Raw genomic sequence first — 26981 nt, forward strand, 5'->3', positions numbered from 1 at the left:
TCTTGAGGAGAAGTTGTCATTCGGCTTTGTGTTCATCTAAACAGGCCCAGGTTTCACATTGAGTGAGTATAAATAAATTGAGAAACTATATTGTAATTATATATACTGTATTAGGCTACAGAGTGTCATTCTGTAACATTTTTGGTTGGTGGTGTGCCACAAGATTTTTCCAATGTAAAAAATGTGCCATGGCTCAAAAAAGATTGAAAAACACTGCGTTTCACTACACAATTTAAGAAGCTACACTTACTTCTGCTTCCATTGTAACACTTTTCAGTTTTGGAGCAACAACAACAAAAAAGTGTTGGAACAAAATAAATGTTATTTTCCATTCCAGGTTGCAGGTATTCACGGGTGCAATGCAACACTGTTCCACACACAAATAACTCTTTTGAATGTTTAAGTGACTAAAATCAGAAAGCGCCACCAGCATATCTGACAAAGATGACTCATGAACCAATTCTTTAATCACTAGCTGAAAACGACGTATTGAATTTACACAAACGTCAAATAACAAATAAAAAATTCTACTTTCTCATGAATATGGTATAGTGCATTGCTTAATCAGCAGTTTTTCTTAGAAAGACAAGATATTTAAATCGAATGAATTTAATGAAACCACACATCAAGCTGTCTTTTCTAACAGAACATTAAATTTAGCATTAGCTCCCAGTTCCAGAACGTTCTAGCCAGACATTCAGGGGTTAATCCAAGTTACAAGGATGACGCAGAACTTAAAATAAAATAAACTGATAAATAGTAAAGAACGCCAAAGCTTACATATGGAGTATCAAAGGTCATTATCACAGGATCACTGGAATCAGGCACTAGGAGGAAATTCCAGGACAAATTAGGAAATACAATTAACTGACATTTGCAAATTCTTTGCAACTAAAAAGCTGTAATCATATACTATATAACTTTTCTCTTTTTTTTTTTTTAAAGCATTTAAAGTATATAACATTAGCACCTTGTAATGTTATACTAGATGAAAAGTAAAGAATCCTGGAACATCTGAACATCCATAATCTGAAAATCTTGAACCTAGTGTCAATCGAGTCAATCCAATCTTTCTTGTGTGCGTTTAGCGGTATTCAGTCGGACCTCTTTCCTGGTGTGAGCGTCCCCGAGCACGACTACGGCGTGCTTCAGTTGAACATCGAGGCAGCTCTATGCGCCCGCTCCCTGCAGCCCGTCTCCAGCATGACCGCCAAGGTGATCCAGCTGTACGAGACCATGCTGGTGCACCAGGGCGTCTTGCTGGTGGGCCCTACAAGAGGCGGTAAGACCACAGCTTACCGTGCCCTCGCTGACGCACTGCGCACCCTCCATGAGACAGAGGGCTGCGAGGTGAATCCCTTCTACAAGCCCATCGAGACCGAAGTGCTCAACCCACAGTCAGTGAGCATGGACGAGCTGTATGGTGAAGACGACCCTCTCACACTGGAGCGGAGTGCCATCAAACGTCCCTCGGCAGTGACACCGCCGACACGCACAAGTGGGTGGTGAGTGACGTACCTGTGGACGTGCCTGTGGATTGAGAAAATTACCTCCGTGTTGGACAACAACAAGACGCTCTGTCTGGCTAACGGTGAAAGGATCAAGCTCACACCTTCTACACACATGTTATTCGAGGTGTTACCCATCAGACACAGGTAGCACCGGTCCTAAAAACCATCACAAACAAGCACAAGCATGTCATTTCCAAGAAGTTTTTTTTTTTACATTAAACGCGTTCCTGATGGAAAGGTCACACACGAACGTATCTTTAAGACTTCACACTTTCACGCCTATAATGAGCGATAAACGCATTCGAAGCATGTTATAAAGCCTCCGTAATGCATTATGCATAGTATTTAAATAAATATTATTATAATAACATGCACTACACTACATTATGAATTCTTAATGTATTGTTAACACGTCTTTACTGTGAGCGGGATGATGACCAGACGCAGGCAGGCTCCCAGGTACTCATATCCGTAGACGTACTGATACAGAGCCATTCTGGCCACGCACTTATCCAGATCCACGTCCCAGTATTAGCACAGCTGCTTCTGCCACTCAAAGTTACTGCTCGAGTCCACCTACGTGAACACATACAAAATGACATGTGATATATATATACGATCTCATTGTATACGAATTGGGCATTCTCACTGACGATATAGCATGGATAGTTTATAATGAGTGCGTTCATACTGTATAAACCTGGGAACTGATCTGCATATGCACTGCTGTCAGAGCTGCAGTTATTTTTAAAAGATTTATTAACAGCTTATGACCAATCAGATCTGACCACACCCATGATTCCCTTCGCTCTGAAGAGAAGGCGTGTAGCCGTCTGTACCCTTTCATTGACGAGCTCGGTGACGATGTCTCTGGCGTGGACATCCACAGTAATGAGAGCTGTGATGATGCTCTGATGTATTTTGGGTAAGTTACCCTGAACCAGAGTGGCCAACACATTCAGCCTCTGTATAAACACACACACACGCACAGAGTAATACCCGTACATTACCACATATTACACCATACACCATTATGTCATGTAATCAGAGAAGGAAATCTGAACTACAGTTCCCAGCAGCCACTGCATCACAGTCACATGACCACCTGCACCTGGATCACATTCCTGGTAAGCACTTGTGTATTTAGCCAGTTTTCACTGCACTCTTTGTCTCACGTTTGTCTTTCTTTACCTTTGTCCCTGGTGCTGTGTTTTTCTCTTTGGTTTATGTTTAGTCTTTGCCACAGTGATGTGCCCCAATGTCAGTGTCTTTTGTATTTTGTTTAGTTCTTCATTAAACTTGAAAAATCTGCACTTGCATCCGTCTCAACCTCCATATCGTGACACAAAAATATTAATATAATATAATATTATATATAAAATGTGTGTGGGGGTATATATTAATAGAGAGAAAGGCATTTCTTCTCAGGGGGGAGGGGAGTAATCAATAGGAAGAAGGATCTGAGAGGGAACATGGACAAAATTAATGGAACTTTTTCCTGGTTCGGCCCTAAATTTGGGCCAGATTAAATTTCATCTGTACAAGTTGGACAATATGGATGGGGAACATAGATCCAGTACCCTTAAACCCAATTAGAACTTCTATTCCAACCATTAAAACCATTTTTTATCTTGAAATCTAGGGGCTTACCCAAACAATAAACTCTAATCACCTAATTTTTAACCAATAAAAACTCCTTTTTCCAATGTTGAAACTTAGGGGCCAACCCTAACCCTGAACTTAACCATCAGAAACAAATAATATGTTCTCTAAACTGATCCTCCAACCCCCAATAGTTAACCTCACCTAAAACGTCTTACATTTAGACAGATTTTTTTTTAAAGTCTTTAATTTATTTATTCATTTTCATATGGTTCATTTACATGTGATTCATTTACGTATGATTCATTTTCATGAGATTCATATTCAAGTGATACATTTTCATGTGATTCATTTACATGTGATTCATTTTCATGAGATTCATGAAAATTCTTTTTTTTTTTAAAGTGGCAGAATTCATTTTTAACACAATATATAGATTACAAATATATATATAATTTCTTTTCCATTTTTTTTTTTATACAACTGATATTTTCTCATAGAATGTTAAATACATATAGAGAAATATATACAGAATGAAGGACAAGGTTTTGTGCCTGTGCCACCTCCCACACCAATGAGTGTTGGGTTGAGTCATCCCTTAACCTAACCCTGCCTGAGCCTTTTTATTAAAGGTGTTTAATTTAGTTTGATGTGGTTTAGTTTGTTAGAATGTGAATTTATCCGTTATATGTAGGCTAGCTAACTGCGTAGTTAACTAACGTTAGTCAGCTGACAAGAAAAATATCAGACTTTTTCCTCATCCCCTGCCTGTCCAAACCCTGCCTCCTCTACATCAGATGCCCACGATGTTGAGACCAACTCGACCAGTGAAAGTTCTCAAGTGACATTTGAGTCATCCCAGCCCGTTTCAATCGCTGTGCAATCTTTTACAGATGATGACTGCCAAGCGCAGCGAGTTGAGTTTTCTCCCGTCCAAGAGTTCGACTGGTTACGTTATGACAAAGGGAAAATGTACTGCACCTTTTGTGCTAAAGCAGGACAAGATATTGCTGGTAAAACAGAGTTCATTACCAGTTCGAGTCATTTAAAAAAAGAAACCGTAAAGAAGCATGCAGACAGTACAAAACATGAGAACGCCAGGGATTGTGTCATTGCTAGGTCTGCCCCTCGTGCCACCCCAATCGTGACAGCAGTGCAACGTGCTAGTGATAAAGTCACTGAAAAAGAGATGAGGGAATTGAAAATAAAATTCAATGCAGCCTACATGACTCTGAGCCTGAATAAGCAGGAATTGAATAAAAAAGTGAAAAAAAGAAACAAATGACTGCACATTTAAGTATTTACGATAATATGATTCAAGATGGGGGCATCACTGCCACTGTTGGGCCTTGATCAAGCTCCTTAACCCTCTCTACTCCAGGGGCGCTGTATCATGGCTGACCCTGTGCTCTGACCCCAACTTCCTAACAACCTGGGATATGCAAAGAAAAGAATTTCACTGTGCTGTAATGTATATGTGATCAATAAAGACTCATTATTATTATTATATGACCTACTGAAAATTGCACATATTGCACATTGTGTCTACTACTTTTATCTACTATCCACAGTCCAAAGGCTGTGGAGCTCGAAGGCTACGTGTGCGAATGACAAAAGATTTTAAAAGATAAAATAGATGTATCAATACATGAAATTAGATTACACAATGTAGTTGAGGTTTACATGAATAAGCAGAATTGTAATCATGCTTATCTTTCCTATAGCACAAATGAAAAGCCCTCTCTAGAAGAGCAGATTTGTCAAATGAAACTTTTTCCTTCTTATCCACTGCTACGGTAAACTAAAGAGTAGATATTAAAATTACACTGCTAAATATGACTAGCATTAGCTACGTGTAGCAGTGCAAAATAGTCCATCAAACGTATTAGCAGGTGTAGCCTATACACGAGTCCACTATTGGTCATATCACTATTGAGAACACGCCCCAAATTCATTGCTTTAGTAGAATTTAATTGTAAGTGAAATGATACTCACATTGTAATGTCCTTTGTATTTGTTCAGTCTACAGGTCCTCTAACACTCTGTTAAATGAATAAATGTAAATGTACTACAACGTAAATTTTGTTTTAAATCAATTAATATTGTGTGTAATTTCTGCATTAAGTTGATGTAATTATCAACATTATTATGTCAACACAACTCATCAAAATAATGTGTACAACTTTAAATATTTAATTAATTCAATAAATTAGAATTTTTATCTACCACACATTAAATTTAGATTGTGGGGGTTTGTTTTGTATCTCTCCGCTGTTAGAAAATACATGATGGTTGAATGTGACATTCAAAGTCAAATGACTTTGAATAAAAATTTACTGAAATAAATACTCTAAAACATTGATATACCTGAAGAAATGTTTTAAAAAAAAAAAGAAAAAAAAAAAGAAAAGTTTTTACATACCTTCTAAATAGGTCCCTTTAGGAGGTAAACGTGTTAAAGACGGTGTTTTATAAGAAACGCGCGTATTACATGCCTTCTAAACCTAACCCTTTAGGATGTAAAATAAACATTTCTACAGTCCTTCAAGGCTGTATGATGTCGTTGTTCTCTTTTACTGAAAGAAAGGTCAAAACCAGTGTTATTCATTGTGGAGACTGAAGTGACAATATGTCTGAAGAAAATGAAAATATGTATTACATATCCTACCTGCTAACCAGGTTATTTTAAGGGTGAAATTTTTTTTTTAAAGACGGTGTTTTAAAAGAGTCGTGCATTTTGTTTAAACTATAAACAAGATTTCAGAAAATGGTTCGCCAACGAGGATACTTACACAGAACTATCACTAAATACATAAGCTTTCGTCTATGCTTTGACATCCCATGTCCCAGCAGTACATTTATGATCTCTGATGACCATGTGGGTGTGCGGGGGTGGGTGTGAGAGAGAGAGACACAGGTGTTCTTTTGGGGGTTTTGCTGACCAGAATTCTTACAAATGTGTTTGTTAACGAATTAAAGGGAGTCGTGTGTCTCAGTGTTAAAATAATGGTTAAGACGTTGTGGTTAAAACACAGAAGAAACTCTGCAACTATCTGCTACAATGTCTGCTCCGAGAAATCCTAATACCCTTAGAAGATTGCTGTGTATTCACCAACAAGAGGACCTGTTGAAATGAGAGAGGACCTGACTTTTGCTCCAAAAAAAAAATAAAAAAACCAAGAGGATAGATTGACAATTTATTAATGAGGGTAATGTAAAGACGTTGTTGTTTAACCCTGAGCAGGGCGTCAACAGCTCCAAAGATCCTGTCTTAAGTCCGAGGTTTTAGTTAGGAGGTAGAAAAACATTTAAAGATGGTGTTTTAAAAGAAACAAGTGTTTCATCCTTAATGGTAAAAAAGAAAAATGGTTGTACTCCAATATGAAATAAAACGGTGGAGACACACTGAGTACACTTCTGTTCCACAGTCTATAAGGATCCCCAAACTTCATGTAGTGTGAAAAATATATACACCCTCTGTGACTCTGTTACTTAAGGTTTAAACATTTTTATTTTGTGATGGCAGCAAGACAAAACGGTTGTGCATTTGGTATGTGGTGATTTTAGAATTAGGCCCCAAATGTCAATTATGATTTGTGTATGGCTTCGTCAGGCAAAGATCACGATGGTATGGAAAGAGTATACAAGAGTAATTGGGGTGATCTAATGCTTAGGACTTGTACAGTACTTCAGCTCGGGAACGTCCCACCATGGCGTTCAGAGAGGCGTTATCTAAGGTACACGTATATATGATATAGATCAGATCTATATTAGAAGGCGGTGTGGTATAAAGTGAATCAGCAATGAAGTTCTCAGCTTGAGTTGTTTTGTTTGCGCGTAAAGTATACAGACAGAGGATATTTCACTGAGATTGTGTTAATGAAAAGGCTGTGCCTATTGTACAGGATTGTTGTGATTGTCGTGCAGCTCTTGTAAGATGTGGTAAGGAAATTTGTGAAATACAAACACAAAGAAGTGGTGGTTGCTTCGGATTAAGAAGAAAAAAATCTGCCAAATTGATACGAGTGTAATATAAACAAATGTTTGTGATGCCTGTGAAAGTCTTTCAAAAGTGAATCTGTAGGTAGTTTCCCTTCTGAAGACTGGAGCGAGTAAACACTCCTCAGGCACTGCAGAGTTTTTGTGGAGTGTGTGTACATTTTTGGAGCAAGTGTGCCCTCTAGTAGCTGACGGGTTTCTCCCTCTCTCAGATTGTTTGCAGTTCCTCCGGTGTAAACTATAACACGTTAAAGACTTAACGATCCTTGCTATTCAGTAGACGTGTGCCAATAATCAATTCCTCAACGTATCACACTGTTTAACACGCATAATAAAAAAATAATAAATCAATGAGTGTTGTTTTTGTACTCGGGAGCAGCAGGCGAGTCGTGGGTGGCAGGTGCGTTGTGCGTTAGCAGAGGGCTTGAGTCTGTAGATGGATCCAAAATGGTGGCTGAGTTTTATGTATTATTAGGGAGCTCATCATGGTCAGGTTCTCTGGATTGGACAGGAGGACATTTCAGCAGGTGAGGACGCCACGCTGAAGGTGATCCGTGTACAGGAGCAGTTAGGAGGGATAGATGTTGCAGTGGGATAGATTCCCCCGGTTTCTTATCGATGGAGGAATTCGAGGACGCTCCACGAGTCGCTCTGTAGAAGTGCTTGTTTCTTTGACCTGATTTTCCTGCATTGTAGGGGGCCGTGGTGGATGCGATGGTGGATTTGGAAGTACAAGATTGAGATTTTCCTGGTTCAGAAGCTGTATGTCCAATATCTGACTAGGTTTAGACTCGCCAGGTAGCGCGTAGGGGTTAGGACTGAGGGCTTGGTTTTTCTTCAGGCTCCCTCTCTTCTTTCTGAGGTTCAGCTCGGACTTCTCCTCAGGGACCGATGGGTACTGGACCATAATGGTGGGTTTCTGGCGGAGGTCTTGGTGTGTATGAGGCTCGGTGGCCATGATGGCGCGAGCACTGTGCATTCTCTGAGGGAGTTTGGGGCCGGGCTCGCCGCGCTTCTTCTTCCAGCGCTTCAGCTGCGTGCGTTGCTCACGTTCCACGTCCTGTGCCAATACCTGCAACTCCAGAACCTACAATGTACATGTACATGTACATGTAAAAGACGATGATAAATATTTATGAATGCTAATTTTGTAGAAATACGAAGGTGATGATGGATAAAACATGCTTGATCACCATGGCATGGACTCGCATAGTTACAGTAATGACAGGAAATGTTACAGTAGAGAGAGACCCATCATCCTCCTCCTCCTCCTCTCTGTTGTGTTACCTGGAGCACTAAGAAGCCCTCCTGCATGTATCTAGGCTCAATCGCTCTGAGGACCTCCATGGTCTCATACTGACCCGGACAGGCCTTGAGCTTATCCCGAGTACCCAGCATAGACGTCAACACCACCAAGCCTACACAGAATATCATTTTCACTCCTTCACAAAGAAAGAACGAGAGAGAGAATCAACACATAAAGAAAAGAAGGACAAGTGTGTGTTTGTGTCTGACCGTCACACAAGAACATGTCCCACACTCGGAGGACTGAGGCCCAGGGCAGAGTTCTGGAGAAGGCGCACATGAACCACTCCATCATGTAGAGCACCGGCTCGATCTTGTGCTTGTCCAGGTGCCGATACGCCACAGAACACACTCGCTTCACAGCGCATGCAGGATCTCTCCGTCCAGCTGAACCGCCTCCTGCACACATAACGGTTCACAATAAGTGATATAACTTGCTGTTAAAAATACAAAACAACTGTTCTCTTACACAGAGAAGCCCTGTTTCTAATAATACATTGTGCAAACAAAACACGTAAAATTACAAAACAAAACTACAGCTCACACTAAAATACATAAACACACACACACAATAATATAGAACATTAAACCTTAAAGAAAACACTAAGCAAAACTGCCTCATGAACACAGCAACACATACACACAAACACAAGATGGCGGTGTTGAGTCGCCTCGTACAGCGGAGTAGGCTGGGGTTTGAAGCTCCGATATATAATTTCTAACAGACCTTATGATCTGTGTGGCGTTACAAAACGAAATTACCGAGTGCGAAAGTTTCCTCTAGAACTTCAGACTGAACTGAACTACATTCGCTTCAGTCAGATTTCAGCTTTTCACTTTTTCACACCTGCAATCCACAGATACATAACTATAGCCGTTTTAAAAATGTGCATTCAGTCCGGTTTCTCATTTCACCTTACTCTGACGACGTGCACTGAATAGAATCAGCCAGGGTTGCATAGTCCGGACAGTAGCTGAGTAGCTAAGCTGGTCAGATCGGTTAAAAATGCTCGGTTAAAAAAAGTCCAGCAGCCACTGATCATCATTGACCTGGGTGTATTCTGCATGTTTAACAGCAAAAGGAAACTCGCTTATCTCCGGACAGAGCTCTCGAAATCTCTGCAGGAATTTACCCCTACTAAGCCATCTCACGTCAGTGTGTAGCAGGAGCTGATTGGTCGCAGTCTGCCTTCTCCAGATGCGCAGCCGTCTTTGAAGTGATCTAGCACGTATAGAACAGGTGATCTTTGTTGCTACATCCATGATCTCTTTCATGTCTAGCACTCTTGCACATAAGGCTTGTTGGTGTATTATGCAGTGGTAGTTAAGGAAGTCAGGGAAAGCATCGTCTTCCCTGCACTTGGCAATGAATCCATTTGCACCGCTCAACCATTGACTGATATCAATTTGCACACTGGAGCTGGGTTTTGTCAATGAAGTCTTTAAAAGACTGAAAAATGTCCTCTCCCCGCGATTTCACTCGCTAGCCTTTAGCACTGGCGCACTTGATCGCACACGCGTGGTGAGAGAAAAGACGAGATCTCAGACTGGCTGCCCTGTACGTCAACTAACATCTTTTTTTTTATGGCGATCTACCTGCACTTCCTTTGCGATCAACCAGTCGATCGCGATCAACATATCGGGCACCCCTGCTGTATATATTTTGACCTGAAGAAAAAAGCCTCTTTATACACATATGCTGTTAAACTACACCTGCTCTACTCGTGTGTGTGTGTGTGTGTGTTACCTGCACTATGAATTTCTGTGTGCACGCTGGTGTAGTCAGAGGGAGAAGTTTCGCTGATGTGCATGCTGAATTGTAACACTCAATTCTTCAGATCCTCAAACAACTCGGCCACCTGTAACACACACACACCAGAAATGATAGTTAGGGATCTGTGTCAAGAAGTGTGTGTATAGATGTGTGCGAGTGAGTGAGTGAGTGAGAGTCATAACCTCTTGTATCCGTTTGATCTGAATGCAGTTCTCTTTGCCCCACTCCAGCTCATCCTAAAACACGCACACACACATCAGTACCACTTTATTTATTTCTATAATCCAACACGTTATAATTCAACATAACTGTCACGATCTCCTGCCTCCCATACGCCATGTACCAGTTTAATCTATTTCCTTATTTGGTCAGTGCTTTCTGTTCTTATTATGATGTCCTCTCTCTGACTGGTTCCTATTTCTTAAATTGTGCACTCTATCTGTACACTACACACTTGACCATCCAACACCTGGATATTTCAAGAGCATACACACACACACACACGCACACACACACACACACGCACACACACACAACCTGCGTGAAGTTGCCCCCCCACCAACACAAAACATCGGCAGAATAGTTTGTGCTGGTTTGTGCCGTAAAAATTTTCGTTTGTGCTGCTTCAGTTCTGGAGATATTAAAAGAATATTTATAGGTCATTCTGGGGTCACTCAAACCCCCGACATGCTCCAAATTCATCCCAAATGGTCTCAATAATAATAATAATAATAATAATAATAATAATAATAATAATAATAATAATAATAATAATTCAAAAGAAGAGAACTATAGCGTCTTAACCCACACTGCGCATGCGCGAAGCCGGATGACTCAACCATTAAACTAGTAAAAGAGCTCTAATTAGCCAGTGAAGCTAAATGTCGTTCAGCCACGTCCACTTATAAAAGTAAATCATACAATATTCTCAGACTGGGCAGTTATTGACAGTGAATTCATCGTTTTAAATAGAATCAAAAATAACATCGACCTATTTGCTAATCTCATTTCGATTAGCTTGCTCACACTGCGCATGCGTGGACTGGACTGCCTCCTCAAAAGCTAGTACCGCTAGCATATTTGTACAATATTAACATTAATATTGAAGCAGAGGAGTGAATAAAAAAAAAAGTTATAAAATGTTATTTCTCACTTCTACTCCTCTTGTTCTTCTTCTCCGTGCGGGTGAGTTATCTTTGGTCGGTTCCTCGGTGATTCGGTCATTAGTGAACCGAGCTCCGACAGTGAATCAGTGCGCCGTCACCGCCTGCTTCATACTGATACACCTGAAACACAGGTGTTAACACCGTTAACTACACACATACACACAATACAGAACAGAACGGGTTCGGTTACACAGAACCGAATAAACTCACTTTAATTTGGGTCCAAACGGGCCAGAACTAACACTAACAACGCTTTCTGCTCCTCACTTCGACTTCTCGCGCTCGCGGTGACGTCACCAACGTAAGGGACGTTGACGTAAATTTGAATCTGTGAGGAGAAAATAAAATAAACCCAAATATTATTTCATAAAAAGCTTAATTATTCTCTTCTTCTTAAACACGATAGAGGATAAGATATACAAATACATAAAAAACAGCTTTATCATTATTTTAAATCAAATCCACTTTAAAAGTGCTCCTTTCTAATTACATTTTAATTAAAAATATACTTCATCTTACTCTTGTTTATTTTTTTAATTAATATTTAATTCATCGATGATTGTAGTCGTGCTGAGGTTTCACGTTCTTTGTGCTTTATTATCATAAATATACACTTTGTTTAAACTTTTGAGTTTGGACACAAAATGTAAACATTCCTCATGAATCCAGAACATTAATTTGTTTATTATTTAGAAAGTAATAATTAAACAGGTGAATAAAATGATCAGATTAATCACTTGCAACATTTAGGATATGAATTTCAATTCAATTCAATTCAATTTTATTTGTATAGCGCTTTTTACAATAGACATTGTCTCAAAGCAGCTTTACAGAAATATCAGCACGGTATACAGATATTAAAGGTGTGAATTTATCCCAACTGAGCAAGCCACTGAGTGGCGACGGTGGCAAGGAAAAACTCCCTAAGATGTTTTAAGAGGAAGAAACCTTGAGAGGAACCCGACTCAGAAGGGAACCCATCCTCATCTGGGTAACAACAGTTAGTGTGAAAAAGTTCATTATGGATTTATATGAAGTCTGTATGGCGTTAAGAGCAGCCGTAGTCCCAGCAGTCTGGAATTAAAGAAGATTTGAGCTCCGTCCAGAGGCAGAAAGGATCTGGATCTCTAGTATCTCCATAAATTCGTGTGGGGCTCGGCGAAAGGAGAGAGGGAGAAAGCTCTTCCCCCTGCTGTAGCCTTCACTATTCGAGGTACCGTCAGATAGCCTGCATCTTTTGATCTAAGTAGGCGTGGCGGATCATATAAAACCAAAAGTTCGCTTAGATATTGTGGCGCGAGACCATTTAGTGCTTTATAGGTTAATAATAGTATTTTATAGTTAATGCGAGATTTTACTGGGAGCCAATGCAGTATTGATAATATCGGTGTGATATGGTCGTATCTTCTGGTTCTAGTTAGGACTCTAGCAGCTGCATTCTGGACTAACTGGAGCTTATTTATATTCCTACTGGAACATCCAGACAGTATGGCATTACAGTAATCTAATCTAGAGGTGACGAATGCATGAACTAGTATTTCCGCATCATGTAGTGACAATATGTGTTGGCTCGAATTTAGCCTATTACCCAAAAACATTTAAAACCCAACTTAGAAGCCAATACTCACATCAACTATTTATCAAGTATTTTTAAAAAAAATATTTATCTGAATGATTCTGTCCAAGAACAATACAAATCTTCAAATAATCTATCAACACCATCAATACATCTAATCAGTAAATAAAAATCTACATTTATCCAGCTGATCTATTAACTGGTTTATTGAAAGTTTTACAGCTTCGGCAGGTAAAGAAGCCATGGCTTTAATCTGATCTTCTGATTTCTAATGAGAATTAAATGACAAAATACAGAATTAAAGAATATCTTTATTTAAATTCAAAATCATGAATCATTTAAAAATATGGACTACAAGTCATTTCTACAAGTGTTCATACATACAGAAAGACCAGAGATGAAACGGATTTAACAGATACAGGACAATTAGGACAAGGAAAGTGGGAGAACTAGAATGATCATTTATTTATTATTTTTTTAAAAATTACAACTGTGTTCAAGATCACAGCAAAAAGACAGTAGAGGAAACAAAGGAACAAAAATATTTCACATTTCCTGTTTAAATTCAACAGTAAAATCACATGAACTGAAGACATCGTGACTTTTTGAAACCGGTCGTTATGTTTTTGAGTCAAACGGAGCAGGTAGTGATGAAGCTGCCTCAAAAGATCATTTCTGTTCCTCGAAGAGTAAAAAAAAAAAAAAAAAAAAAACCCATTAAATCCTAAATGTATGAAAAATAAACATTATGTACATTTTATGTCTAATTACAGTGAACCTGACGGAGAGTGAAGCTCACAGAGGCGAAGTGTTCATGCTACAGCAAATTTCACTGGTTGACGCTAAACTCGCTCCCTTAGGAGGTGCGTTTCTCTGTCCCGGGATATTCCTAGCACTGTGTGAAAGCTCCTGAGATGTCCAGCATGGAGACGTGTGTGTATGTTGATGTGTACACAGTATCAATGGTCAGGATGTACTCTTGTGTCAGAGTTTCTCGTTCTCCTGAAAAACACACGTGCGCGCGCACACACACACACATACACACACACGCACACACACACACACACGCGTGCACACACACACACACACAGACACACAGTGGAATTGTAAAGGAAAACATTGGAATATATATCTTAATCACATCTCATAGTCCTTTTATAGAGTCTGAATCAGTTTGACTGATTCATTTCGAGTTGATTCAGAGTCGAATAAGTTTCTAGTGAGAATCAAATACTCATCTCAGTCTAGTTCGTTTGGAAGTGTGCGACTCTCACTAGAAAATTATTTGACTCCGAATCGTCTCGAAACGAATCAAACCGATTCAGACTGGACAAATGGACTAATAGAAGAGAAAGAGCAACAGGAAAGAGGACAGCCTTCCTGCTGAAAGCAAACCGGATCAGAACCTTACATTAGATTGTTTTCTATATTTTTATTTTAAATCAGTTGTGTTGTTTTTCTCCTTTCTGCACTCGATTGAGGAAACACAGCAATGATAAATAAATAAATAAATTTATCTGTCCAGCTTCCTCCTCTTCGTCCCCCAGAATGACGTGTGGGTGACGGATTGACGGATTTATATAAAAGATGTCTGGGCAAACTGTGACCTCCTCGAGTTAAAAGTGAGCATCCAAGGAAATTTACTGTGTTAACTGCACTACATTCTGCAGTCACACAGCACCAGAAAGAATATGTACATCTACTGTACATGTTAACGCACAAAACAAGCTTTTGAGTATTAGTTACCCTGTCTTACTGTACAAGGCACCTGCAAATAAAGCAAGTAATTAAAAGTTCATCTATCATTTCACTTCCACTGTTCTGTCTTTTGACCTTCAGCACAGGTTACTCTACTTCCTGAACAAGTGCGGACCCGGATACAAGTTACGTTCACATTCATGGGACAATTCACATTCACAGTTCCAGTGTGACCGAACTCGGACCACCTTCTACAGGTAGTCTCGGGTTCGGTACCGCAGTACACTTCCCAGTCCACATTATGACGGTCACATTACCGACTTTTCATGCAAACTGCTCTGTGTTGGACTAAACTTCGAGTGGGAAAGCCCACTAGAACAGCTACACTGCAGAATTTTTCTGTCTAAAAATGAACAAATTTCAGGTTTTGTAGCTCTTCTTTGATAAATGACAAGATGGTAATATCATAAAATAGTCCACTTTGTATTAAAACCAGACATCTGATGCTCACTGTGGTTTATTTAATCTTCAACAAACTGCAAATGTAAATAATTGTTCAGAGTGTGCCCCCTTGTGGTCAACTCTTTCAAAGGGGCTTGTACAAGTCAGAACAATCAGCCCATTCTTAACTTCTCATCACTTACTATCTCTATACGTGATCATATGGACAAAAATAACTTGTTTACAGATCTTGGTGTAAACATGTAAGCAAGCAATGTATGGCAAGTTAATGTTCCTCATACCTTCACCTGAAACCAGGCATCCTGTGTGCACAGACGAATATCACAGGCTGTGATTAGATCCACTCCTGCGAAAGAAGAAATCAGATCCACAAAAAAAACTGTTAGTAATTCAGTCTCCTGCAGCTAAAAACCCCAGTAAAAGATAACTCTCTGATGGTTAAAGCTTTGCAGGAAAAGTGACACCACAACTCTGGAAAGTTCCATCCATATTGTTTGCTGAGTGTATGAGATGATGGTACTTAACACTCCCAACAGACCTGCTCCCCCACAAACGTCATGCACTTCCACCACCACGGGCTTTGGACACTGTAGACATAAACACAAAATTCAGTTTATATACCACAATGTATTACTCTAATAGGTTATTGATTGTACAAATACTACATGCATGTAGAACCCCTACATGCTTTGTGTTTAATTTATGTAAGGAATAAACATGCGGTTATAGGAAAACAGTCAACGATCCAATGAAGTGGAGTGACCGTTATCACCCTAAGGTAGAACTGCACATTCTGAAGTGTTTTATTCCCCTTATACCACAGCAAGTTGTCAACAAGTGCATTTCTTTATTAATTAAAGAAGAACATGTCATACACATTAATCTATTTTATAGGCTGATCGACAGTAGGTCTTACAGACGCTGATAACCAAGTCGGGTAGCACCTATTAATAACCGATTACTACTGAATGAAAATATAACACTCAGTGGAAAAATTAAGTTCACTATATTACAAAAATAAACAGTACTGACCGTACCATGAAAATGTACTGCACTTTTTCTAATGAAATAAACATATATACACTAATTTCATATATATACACACACACACACACACACACACTATGAATAAATATTAAAGTAAATAAAAAGATGTACAGTATTTCACAAAAAAGTGAGTACACCCCTCACATTTTTGTAAATATTTGATGATTTCTTTTCATGTGACAACACTGAAGAAATGACACTTTGCTACAATGTAAAGTAGTGAGTGTACAGCTTGTGTAACAGTGTAAATTTGCCGTCCCCTCAAAATAACTCAACACACAGCCATTAATGTCTAAACCGCTGGCAACAAAAGTGAGTACACCCCTAAGTGAAAATGTCCAAATTGGGCCCAATTAGCCATTTTCCCTCCCCGGTGTCATGTGACTTGTTAGTGTTACAAGGTCTCAGGTGTGAATGGGGAGCAGGTGTGTTAAATTTGGTGTCATCGCTCTCACACTCCCTCATACTGGTCACTGGAAGTTCAACATGGCACCTCATGGCAAAGAACTCTCTGAGGATCTGAAAAGAAGAATTGTTGCTCTACATAAAGATGGCCTAGGCTATAAGAAGATTACCAAGACCCTGACACCGAGCTGCAGCACGGTGGCCAAGACCATACAGCGGTTTAACAGGACAGGTTCCACTCAGAACAGGCCTCGCCATGGTCGACCAAAGAAGAAGTTGAGTGCACGTGCTCAGCGTCATATCCAGAGGTTGTCTTTGGGAAATAGTGCTGCCAGCATTGCTGCAAAGGTTGAAGGGGTGGGGGGTCAGCCTGGGCTTTGGACACTGCAGACACAAACACAAAATCAAGTTTTATACGACAATGTATTACTCGAATAGGTTATTAATTGTGCAAATACTATATGCATGTAGAACCCCTACATGCTTTGCGTTTAATATGTATTATGTAAGGAATAAACATGCGGTTAAATGAGCTTCATTTTGGTAAAATGTTAATATGATGATGTGTTTGACCTTATATACAGCCACAAATACCAACTGTAACAGTGTTGACAGGTTTTTATTTCCTGAAAAGTAACAGTGTGTCATGAGGTTTCCACTTGAGAGTGACATGTACAGTGTCCTCCACTAATATTGGCACCCTTGGTAAATATGAGCAAAGAAGAAAACCTTTTGTTCAAAAAAAAAAAATTCACAAAAATACTCTGCTCTCATGGATAAACAATCGCAAACACCACAAGTTTATAAAAAAATATTTGTTAAATGGGTGTACAACAATTATTGGCACCCCTATGAATCCATGAGAAATGTATTTGAAGTATATTCCCCTTGATATTTTACTTTTTTGTACACTTGGGTAACTAGGAACAGGACATTGTTCAACCATGACTTCCTGTTTCACACAGGTAATGCATAAGCCAAATTCTCCTACTCATTCATTACAATAAGTGAGGCCAAGATATATTCAGTGGTGCTTGAAGGTTTATGAACCCTTCAGAATTTATATATATATATATATATATATATATATATATATATATATATATATATATATATATATATATATATATACATACACACACACACACACATATACAGCGAGGGAAAAAAGTATTTGATCCCCTGCTGATTTTGTACGTTTGCCCACTGACAAAGAAATGATCAGTCTATAATTTTAATGGTAGATTTATTTGAACAGTGAGAGACAGAATAACAACAAAAAAATCCAGAAAAACGCATGTCAAAAATTTTATAAATTAATTTGCATTTTAATGAGGGAAAAAAGTATTTGACCCCCTCTCAATCAGAAAGATTTCTGGCTCCCAGTTGTCTTTTATACAGGTAACGAGCTGAGATTAGGAGCACACTCTTAAAGGGAGTGCTCCTAATATCAGTTTGTTACCTGTATAAAAGACACCTGTCCACAGAAGCAATCAATCAATCAGATTCCAAACTCTCCACCATGGCCAAGACCAAAGAGCTCTCCAAGGATGTCAGGGACAAGACTGTAGACCTACACAAGTCTGGAATGGGCTACAAGACCAGTGCCAAGCAGCTTGGTGAGAAGGGGACAACAGTTGGTGCGATTATTCGCAAATGGAAGAAGCACAAAAGAACTGTCAATCTCCCTCGGCCTGGGGCTCCATGCAAGATCTCACCTCGTGGAGTTGCATTGATCATGAGAACAGTGCGGAATCAGCCCAGAACTACACGGGAGGATCTTGTCAATGATCTCAAGCAGCTGGGACCATAGTCACCAAGAAAACAATTGGTAACACACTACGCCGTGAAGGACTGAAATCCTGCAGTGCGCGCAAGGTCCGCTGCTCAAGAAAGCACATATACATGTCCGTCTGAAGTTTGCCAATGAACATCTGAATGATTCAGAGGACAACTGGGTGAAAGTGTTGAGGTCAGATTAGACCAAAATGGAGCTCTTTGGCATCAACTCAACTCGCCGTGTTTGGAGGAGGAGGAATGCTGCCTATCACCCCAAGAACACCATCCCCACCGTCAAACATGGAGGTGGAAACATTATGCTTTGGGGTTTTTTTTCTGCTAAGGGGACAGGACAACTTCACCGCATCAAAGGGCGATGGACAGGGCCATGTACCATCAAATCTTGGGTGAGAACCTCCTTCCCTCAGCCAGGGCATTGAAAATGGGTCGTGGATGGATATTCCAGCATGACAATGACCCAAAACACACGGCCAAGGCAACAAAGGAGTGGCTCAAGAAGAAGCACATTAAGGTCCTGGAGTGACCTAGGCAGTCTCCAGACCTTAATCCCATAGAAAATCTGTGGAGAGAGCTGAAGGTTCGAGTTGCCAAACGTCAGCCTCGAAACCTTAATGATTTGGAGAAGATCTGCAAAGAGGAGTGGGACAAAATCCCTCCTGAGATGTGTGCAAACCTGGTGGCCAACTACAAGAAACGTCAAATACTTATTTCCCTCATTAAAATGCAAATTAATTTATAACATTTTTGACATGCGTTTTTCTGGATTTTTTTGTTGTTATTCTGTCTCTCACTGTTCAAATAAATCTACCATTAAAATTATAGACTGATCATTTCTTTGTCAGTGGGCAAATGTACAAAATCAGCAGGGGATCAAATACTTTTTGAATATTTGTTAAATGAGTGTACAACAATTATTGGCACCCCTATGAATCCATGAGAAATGTATCTGAAGTATATTCCTCTTGATATTTTACTTTTTTGTACACTTGGGAAACTAGGAACAGGACATAAGCCAAATTCTCTTACTCATTCAGAACAATAAGTGAGGCCAAGATATATTCAGTGGTAAGGTTTATGAACCCTTCAGAATTTATATACATATATATATATACACATATATATATATATATATATACACATATATATATATATATATATATATATATATATATATATATATATATATATATATATATATATATGAATAAAGATGACCCAAAACATCAGATTTTTACACAAGTCCTAAAAGTAGACCAAGAGATCCCAATTAAACAAACGAGACAAAATGATAATATTTGATCACAGACAGATTGTGCACAAATGGAGGAAATTCAAGACCATCATTACCCTCCCCAGGAGATATCAACCAACAAAGATCACTCCAAGAGCAAGACAAGTAGTAGTCTGTAAGGTCATAAAGGAGCCAGGGTAACATCTATGCAACTAAAGGCCTCTCTCTCACTGTAGTGAAGGTAAGGGTTCTGTTTAGTTTGACTTACCTAGGGCTGCTCCTATCACACAAACCATTGAAGTGAATAGCATGGAGGTGGTATTTGAAGTTAAAGCAGGCAGTGGAGTGATCATCAGTAAAGATCAACATTCAAGGGGGGGGGGGGGGGGGGGGTGCTACGGAAATCATTTGTTGCCTCAGCTGGTAAATACAGTAGCAAATGTACCAGGTCATAAGTTGGCTAACGTATTGGAGAGACAGTCCGAGGTGTTCAAAGAAGAGTTGGGTCCACTGCTAGAGGGAGAACTCCAGAGGCTGGTGGAAGACAAGATCATTGAACCAATGCAGTTTGCAGAGTGGGCAGCTCCCATTGTTCCAGTCAGGAAACTGATCGTTCTATCCCAATTTGTAGGGATTATAAATTCGCAGTAAATCCAGCTCTAGTGTGGAGCAGTATCCAATTCCCAAGGTAGAAGATTTATTTGCTCAGTTGGCAGGAGGAAAAATTCTCCAAACTGGACATGACCCATGCGCATCAGAAGATAATGCTGCACAAAAATTCCAATAAGTACGTTACAATCAACATGCACAAGGGATTATGTACTTACAACAGGCCACCATTTGGAGTTGCTTCAAGTCCAGCGATCTTCTAGCGCACAATAGAAGGGATTCTGCAAGACATCACACGCGTCACAGTTTATCTGGATGACATTTTAGTCTCAGGGGCTAATGAACATCTGCAGATCTTGGATGAGGTACTGAGTAGGATAGAAAAGAGTCGACTGAGACAAAGAAGGAGCAAGTGTGAGTTCATGGGAGAAGTAGAGGTATTTTTAGGTCACAAAATTAATGCCACAGGATTACAGTCGAAAGACAGGTCCTATATTATGCTTGAGACAGCTGGCATTGTAGCCGTGAAATCAGCTAACATTATGCTCCATGTAATGTTTGCGATATACAGTTATTTGTTAAACGCTAACGCACTGCAATGTTATAAACTACCTCCTAATGGACCACCATGCATCGCCATTCAGCCCGTGTCCTGTCAGCTAAATGTAGCCTCAGGTCACTAATAATTATTCACATGTTCATGCTTTTAATAAATCTTTTTATCCTGACACCGTATCAGTGAATTTAAACTAATGCTTGCATTCAGAGTATAAGGGGTGTGTGTGCGTTTAGGAGTGCACCTTAGCACTTAGTCATGGTCAGACACTGTTTGAACTAAAATATCCCTCTCTCTCTCTGCCAGTATCAGCCAGAGGAGGATGTCCTCCAGGAGTTTTTAATTTTATATATTTTTTTTAATTCTCTATCTTTTTTTTTTTTTTTTTTTTAAATAAAAACCACACCACGGTACTGAGCATCGTGTACTTTTGGTGGTATTGGTACTGATGACTAGATTTTTAGTATCGTGACATCCCGAATATGTAAGGAAATAGGATGAACTCTGCATACAGGGAAGCTTTGTGTTATGGGGGACTCACGTAGTGATTCCATATCCGCGGCGTGCGGCTCTTCTAAGACATCTACACGAAACCCATCCGGGAATTACCAGGATGAAAGGCCTGGTGCGTAGCTATATGTGGTTGCCACACTTGGATGCAGAGGTGGAAGCATTGGTCAAATCGTGTGCAGTCTGTCAGGAAAGCAGAAACGCTCCGGCAAACGCGCCACTGCATGCATGGGAGTTGCCAGAGCAGCCATGGAGAAGGATTCACATTGATTACGGTTCACCGTGGATGGGTAGAATGTTCTTGGTTGTGGTAGAGGCATTCTCAAAATGGATAGAGGCTTATCTGTTAATCAAGTCTACATCCACAGTTACCATTCAGTGCTTAAGACAAACCTTTAGCCAACACAGGATACCAGAAGTAGTGATGTCAGACCATAGCAGTTTCTTTGTTTTTTACCAGTGCTGAATTCCAAGAGTTTATGGAAAGAAACGGAATCAAACACAAGCACAGCACCCTACCATGCATCTTCCAGTGGTCTTGCTGAAAGGGCCGTTCAAACACTCAAAACACTGATGAAAGAGAGTGCTGGAGAGTCCATTGAAAAAGCTAGCCAGAGTGCTGTTCAGTTACCGAACAACGCCACAGTCGACCACTGGCAAATCAGCCGCTAAACTGCTGTGTGGAAGGAAACTGGTCTACACTGGGTCTCATTGAGACAAACAATTGAGACAAAAATGGTACCATGACCAACATGCAAAGGAAAGATATCTTGTGGTGGGTGACCCAGTGTATACTAGGAACTTCAGCTCTGGACCTACTTTTATTCCAGGAACAGTTCAGTAAAAGTCCTGTATGGTGCACAGTAGCATTGGGAAGTGGGCAAGTAGTGCACTGACATATTGATCAGGTGAGAGACAGGCACAATGCAACATCTGTAGCACCAGCACCAGAGTTGTAAGACACTTCACGGCCAGATGTTGATATTCCAGTGCCTTCTACAAAAGACTCAGGTTCCTCATTCTCTGAGGAAAGTCACAAACAAAAACTGGGAGGAACTTCTGAAGTGGCTGTGTCAGAAACTTTCCTTGGGATGGAAAACCCTGAGTTGAGAAGGTCTACACGTACTAAATCTACAAGCTATCTGAAAGATTATAATTAGTGTAGTGATGAGTTCCACAACCACAGGACAAGAATGAACCCAGGAACTGAACTGAATCAAGAGAAAGTGGGGCATGCAATAAGACAATGGCCCAGAACAAAGAATGGTTAAAGAACAATAAAGTTATTGGTTTGAATGGCCAAAACCGATGTCCAAGCCCATGTGCAGGACTAATCAACAGTTACTGGAAATGATTAGTTGCAGTTATTGCTGCACAAGGGGGTCAGACCAGATACTAAAGGCAAAAGATTCACATACTTTTGCCACTCCCAGATATGTAATATTGGATTATTTTCTGCAATAAATAAATGACCAAGTATAATATGTCACGTTTGTTTAAATGGGTTCTCTTTGAGTAGTTTTAGGACTTGTCTGCAAATCCTGTGTATATTTATGTAGAAATATAGAAAACTCTAAAGGGTTCACAAACTTTCAAGCACCACTGTAGCTGTGAAATACAGCAAAAGGTTATTGAGCTTCACAAAATGGGAAGTGTCTATAAGAAAATAGCACAAGCATGGAAAATGCTCATTTCCACCATCAGGGCAATAATTATGAAGTTCCAGTCAACTGGAAATGTTATGAATCATCCTGGAATTGGACGCGTGTCTATATCGTCTCAACACACTGAAGAGGACGGTTCGAGTGGACAAAACATCTCCAAGGATCACAGCTGGAGAACTGCAGAAATTAGTTGTGTCTTGGGGTCAGAAAGTCTCCAAAACTACAATATGAAGTCACCTACATCACCACAAGCTGTTTGGAAGGGTTTCAAGAAAAAAGCCTCTACTCTCATCCAAAAACAAACTCGAGCGTCTTCAGTCTGCCAGACACTACTGGAACTTCAAATGGGATCGGGTTCTATGGTCAGATGAAGCCAAAATAGAGCTTTTTGGTAATAAACACCAGAGGCGGTTTTGAAGCACACAGAGAGGTAGCCATATGGAAAAGTACCTCATGTCCACGGTTAAATATGGTGGTGGATCTTTAATGTTTTGGGGCTGTTTTTCTGCCAGAGGACCTGGACATTTCATTAGGATACATGGCATCATGGACTCTACCAAATATCAACAGATATTAAATAAAAACCTGACTGCCTCTGCCAGAAAGATTAAAATGGGCCGTGGTTGGATCTTCCAGCAGGACAGTGATCCAAAACATACATCAAAATCAACACAAAATCGGTTTACTTACCACAAAATCATCGTCATTTAACACTAATGAGCAGTATTAAAAATATTAACATGGATATCTGAGTCTGATAATAAAATTAACTTCTACTTACAGTCGAATGTCCTAAACACTGCAAAATTTAACACCCTTCCGTCCAAAAGAAACCAAAAGGGGGTACAAACTTTTACACTCCACTGTATTTGGATGAAATTGCGCTTATAGAACAACTGAACAGCAACGTTTCCATACAGGTTTTAGTGAAATGTTTAACAATAGCAACTTGACTTGAAATGGATGATGTTTCATTAGCGTGGCCTGTGCCCAAATCCTGCACGACTGCGTATCTAGGTACACTACACACGGTCTGAACGAATGGAGTCTCTACCGCACCTAGTGCACTAGAGATAGAGATTCCATACAAGGTGATTTGGGACGGAGCCAGTGCACAGAAACCGTTTCCCTGCGAGAGGCGCAGGTGGAGCTGGAGCTGTGTGACTGATTTGTGCACCTGTGACTACAGAACTACCTCAAGTCTCCACACGGAGCGCTGTTCAAGAGAAAAACACTCCTAAAGAACAAATCACTGCGCCAGCGAGACATCAACCCTTTAACTAGACGTTCATCCCAATTCCACACAAATACCGCGGAACTACTTAGGGCTGAGAGACAGTTCAAAAAGCACTGAAAATAAAGTGTTAGTAACGAGACTGCGTTGCTGGTCACGCGCGGTGTAGACGCGCTGATACAGAGTGTAGCGCGAGTAAGATCTGTAATGTCTAATTCAAACATTATGATCAAAAGTAAAATCATGTCTAAAGACACCGAGGAACAGAAACCACAAGGTGCAGTGAAAGTGAGATTTTATTATTCATTTAGGACTGGAGTTTAATTCTGTGCTTTTTGTGCATCCATAAAAAATAATGCTATCTATCTAACTATTTATAAATGTTTATATACATTTATCTTATTTAGTTAGTTTACATTTATATTATATAAGTACTTATGCATTATTTTTTTTATGGATTCACAAAAAGCACCGAATTAAACTACAGTCCTAAATTTTATATATATATATATATATATATATATATATATATATATATATATATATATATATATATATATTAGTGTGTATTGGGTTCTTTTCTTTTCTGGACAAACATCTGTGTAAAGTTTTAGTCTGAATTTATATTTGTAACACTCAGTTTGTGGATTTTATTTTAAATAAAAAAAGGCACTGAAAGTTTGCCCCGCCCCCATCAGATTAATCGAAAAAAATAATCAACCAATTAATCGATTGTGAAAATAATCGATAGTTGCAGCTCTAATAATAAGCTGCATCATGAAATTGATTTTTTTAACAAAAAAAAATCTTGATTATTTTCAAAAAGAGTTGTCTTTGAGAAGAAGAATGGAGTGTAATATAGTGCGAATAATAAAAATTCTATTTCATTTCTATTTGTTTACAGAAAGACTTCAGCAATAAAAGCAGCATTTTGCTGTAGTTGTTAAGGGGCCGTTTACACCACAACGTTTTCAAATAAAAACCGAAAACTTCTGATGCGGTTTGGCTGTTCGTTTCCATGATGACGGCGTTTCGGGGTCTGAAAACTTTGGAAAACGGGTTTCAAAGGGCAAGTTTTTGAAAACGATGCCGTTATCATCTCCGGTAAATCGTGTAAATTATTATCCAGAAAAAAACTACAGCTCCTCCGTTTACTTGTATTTGTTTACAGCGCGGTCTTTCCCTCATCAATATGGCGGAGATGTTGACGTGAATGCTTACGTGCGCATGCGCGTAGTATTTCTTTAGTCACCTCGCCAGCTACACACACACATTTTGTCCTTTTTGTGTTTATTTCTTGAGAAATAGAAGAGAGAAGCTCGAATGTGCAGTGAATGTCCAATATTAACCCAACTTCACCTCAGTCTAGCAGTTTATACATTAAAAACATTACAGAAATCTAAAGTTATTTTAGCTGCTAAATGACTTAGCCACTTTTATGCTCACTGTTGTTTATTTTAGTTGCTATAAGCAGGGAGCAAACAATGGATTTTAGGATAAAGTAAGGTTATACTTAAATAGTGCCGCTAAAACAGAATAACAAATCTCTCCTCATGAGTTAAATAGTGCACTACGTAGGGTGTAGACCGTCATTATTTCATCCCTAATGTAGTGCACTTAAACCGGAAATGACATCAATTTTGGATTCGGCCACACAGCTTCCGTTTAACTTACCTCGGGTTTAAAAACAGAACGGAGTTTTAATTCCTCAAACACAGACAAAATAACCAGCTTTTATGTTTAAACTGGATCAAATCTAACTGTAAAACTGTCAGAAATAATTTAATCTGGAGATGATTAGTTCGGTGTAATAACTCAACTGCTCAGGAGATACCCGCTGCAGCTTTTTCTTCTTCTGTGATTTCTACTGGTCGGAGACGCAGCTGTTAGGCGCGTTACCGCCACCGCGTGGACTGGAGGATATAGTTCCCGTTTGGAGGAAGTCTATCCTATCAAACTTACACCAATAATTTCCACTCATGATTTTATTAGATCCTATTTATTTTTCCAGTGGAGTTTATGACTTCTTCATGAATGCCAGCAGTGAGTCGTTCACTGTGTCTTACCCAGATATACTGAGTGAACTGAGTCACCACAACCTCAATCTCTAAATGTTTAACAGCACCAAAGCTTTCAATTCTGGTGACTTTGGGAGTATTTATTTATATGATTATATAATGTAACAAACATTAACATAAGCATGTGCTGCACAACATTTCATTAGTTTAATTTTACATTTTAATTTACTGTAAAGCGCTTTGCTAAATTTTGCTACGTAAACTTTTTAGGTATTAAAACTGGTTACTGTTTGATTGATGACAAACTCCATATTTTTATACCTTGGAGCTCCGTGTTACCATGGTAATTTATAAACAATTACTAACAACATTAACTTCATCAATGCACGTTTACATTTTATTTGATACTTGACCATTGATACGTCCTCAGTTGTATTTCTGTTTGTACTATGTTCCATTCGTGTGTCTATGTCGGGGGAGGGATGGGTGTCTTGTCTCCTCCTCTTTTAAGCCCAGTCCACTGCGACGCGTCATGTTCCGGCTTGCCATTGGACGATCACATCTCGTACACGCCCGCTCCCGCCTCGTGCTTTGGGATGAGTTGTCTGTACATTTCCGGACGTGTACTTAAGCCTCGTCAGTCTCCATCCCCGGGGCAGATCGGTGCCGTTGCTTTGTACAGCAGATATTTGGTTACGTGTGTTGATTTCTCCTGTGTACGACCTTCTGCCTGTTCTTGACTTTGTTTCTGCTCCGCCCCTTTAAGTTTAATGATTCAGCTCCCAAACTGCTGGAAATGTGGGACGGGTTCTAA

The 26981-nt window shown here is 39.6% G+C and overlaps 2 protein-coding genes and 1 long non-coding RNA gene across 5 annotated transcripts in view; all 3 read right to left on the bottom strand.

Annotated features, from left to right (window-relative positions):
* LOC108261406 (NACHT, LRR and PYD domains-containing protein 12) overlaps window positions 1-26981 on the bottom strand; it is a 263191-nt gene that overhangs the window by 212582 nt on the left and 23628 nt on the right. The gene's annotated exons all lie outside the window — the stretch shown is intronic.
* LOC128629640 (TBC1 domain family member 10A-like) lies at window positions 5962-9210 on the bottom strand. The gene is made up of 3 exons (XM_053678431.1): window positions 8651-9210; window positions 8400-8554; window positions 5962-8199 (listed from the first exon to the last, which is right to left on the bottom strand). The coding sequence occupies exons 2-3, from the start codon at window positions 8544-8546 to the stop codon at window positions 7681-7683; spliced, it is 666 nt and encodes a 221-aa protein (XP_053534406.1). The 5' UTR covers window positions 8547-8554; window positions 8651-9210; the 3' UTR covers window positions 5962-7680.
* Window positions 9348-11647, bottom strand: LOC128629702 (uncharacterized). The gene is made up of 4 exons (XR_008394080.1): window positions 11568-11647; window positions 11345-11477; window positions 10374-10427; window positions 9348-10276 (listed from the first exon to the last, which is right to left on the bottom strand). It is a non-coding gene; the product is annotated as an uncharacterized LOC128629702 (long non-coding RNA).

The sequence above is a fragment of the Ictalurus punctatus genome, unplaced genomic scaffold (genome assembly GCF_001660625.3).
Source record: "Ictalurus punctatus breed USDA103 unplaced genomic scaffold, Coco_2.0 Super-Scaffold_100, whole genome shotgun sequence".
In the NCBI taxonomy this organism is placed as follows: Eukaryota; Metazoa; Chordata; class Actinopteri; order Siluriformes; family Ictaluridae; genus Ictalurus; species Ictalurus punctatus.

Excerpts from the sequence above, each read along its gene's own strand:
- LOC128629640 (XM_053678431.1), bottom strand. The coding sequence starts at position 8,546 with ATGATATTCTGTGTAGGCTTGGTGGTGTTGACGTCTATGCTGGGTACT. Across the intron at positions 8,200-8,399 it reads AGGGCTTCTTAGTGCTCCAG|GTTCTGGAGTTGCAGGTATT; the intron begins GTAACACAACAG and ends TGTACATTGTAG.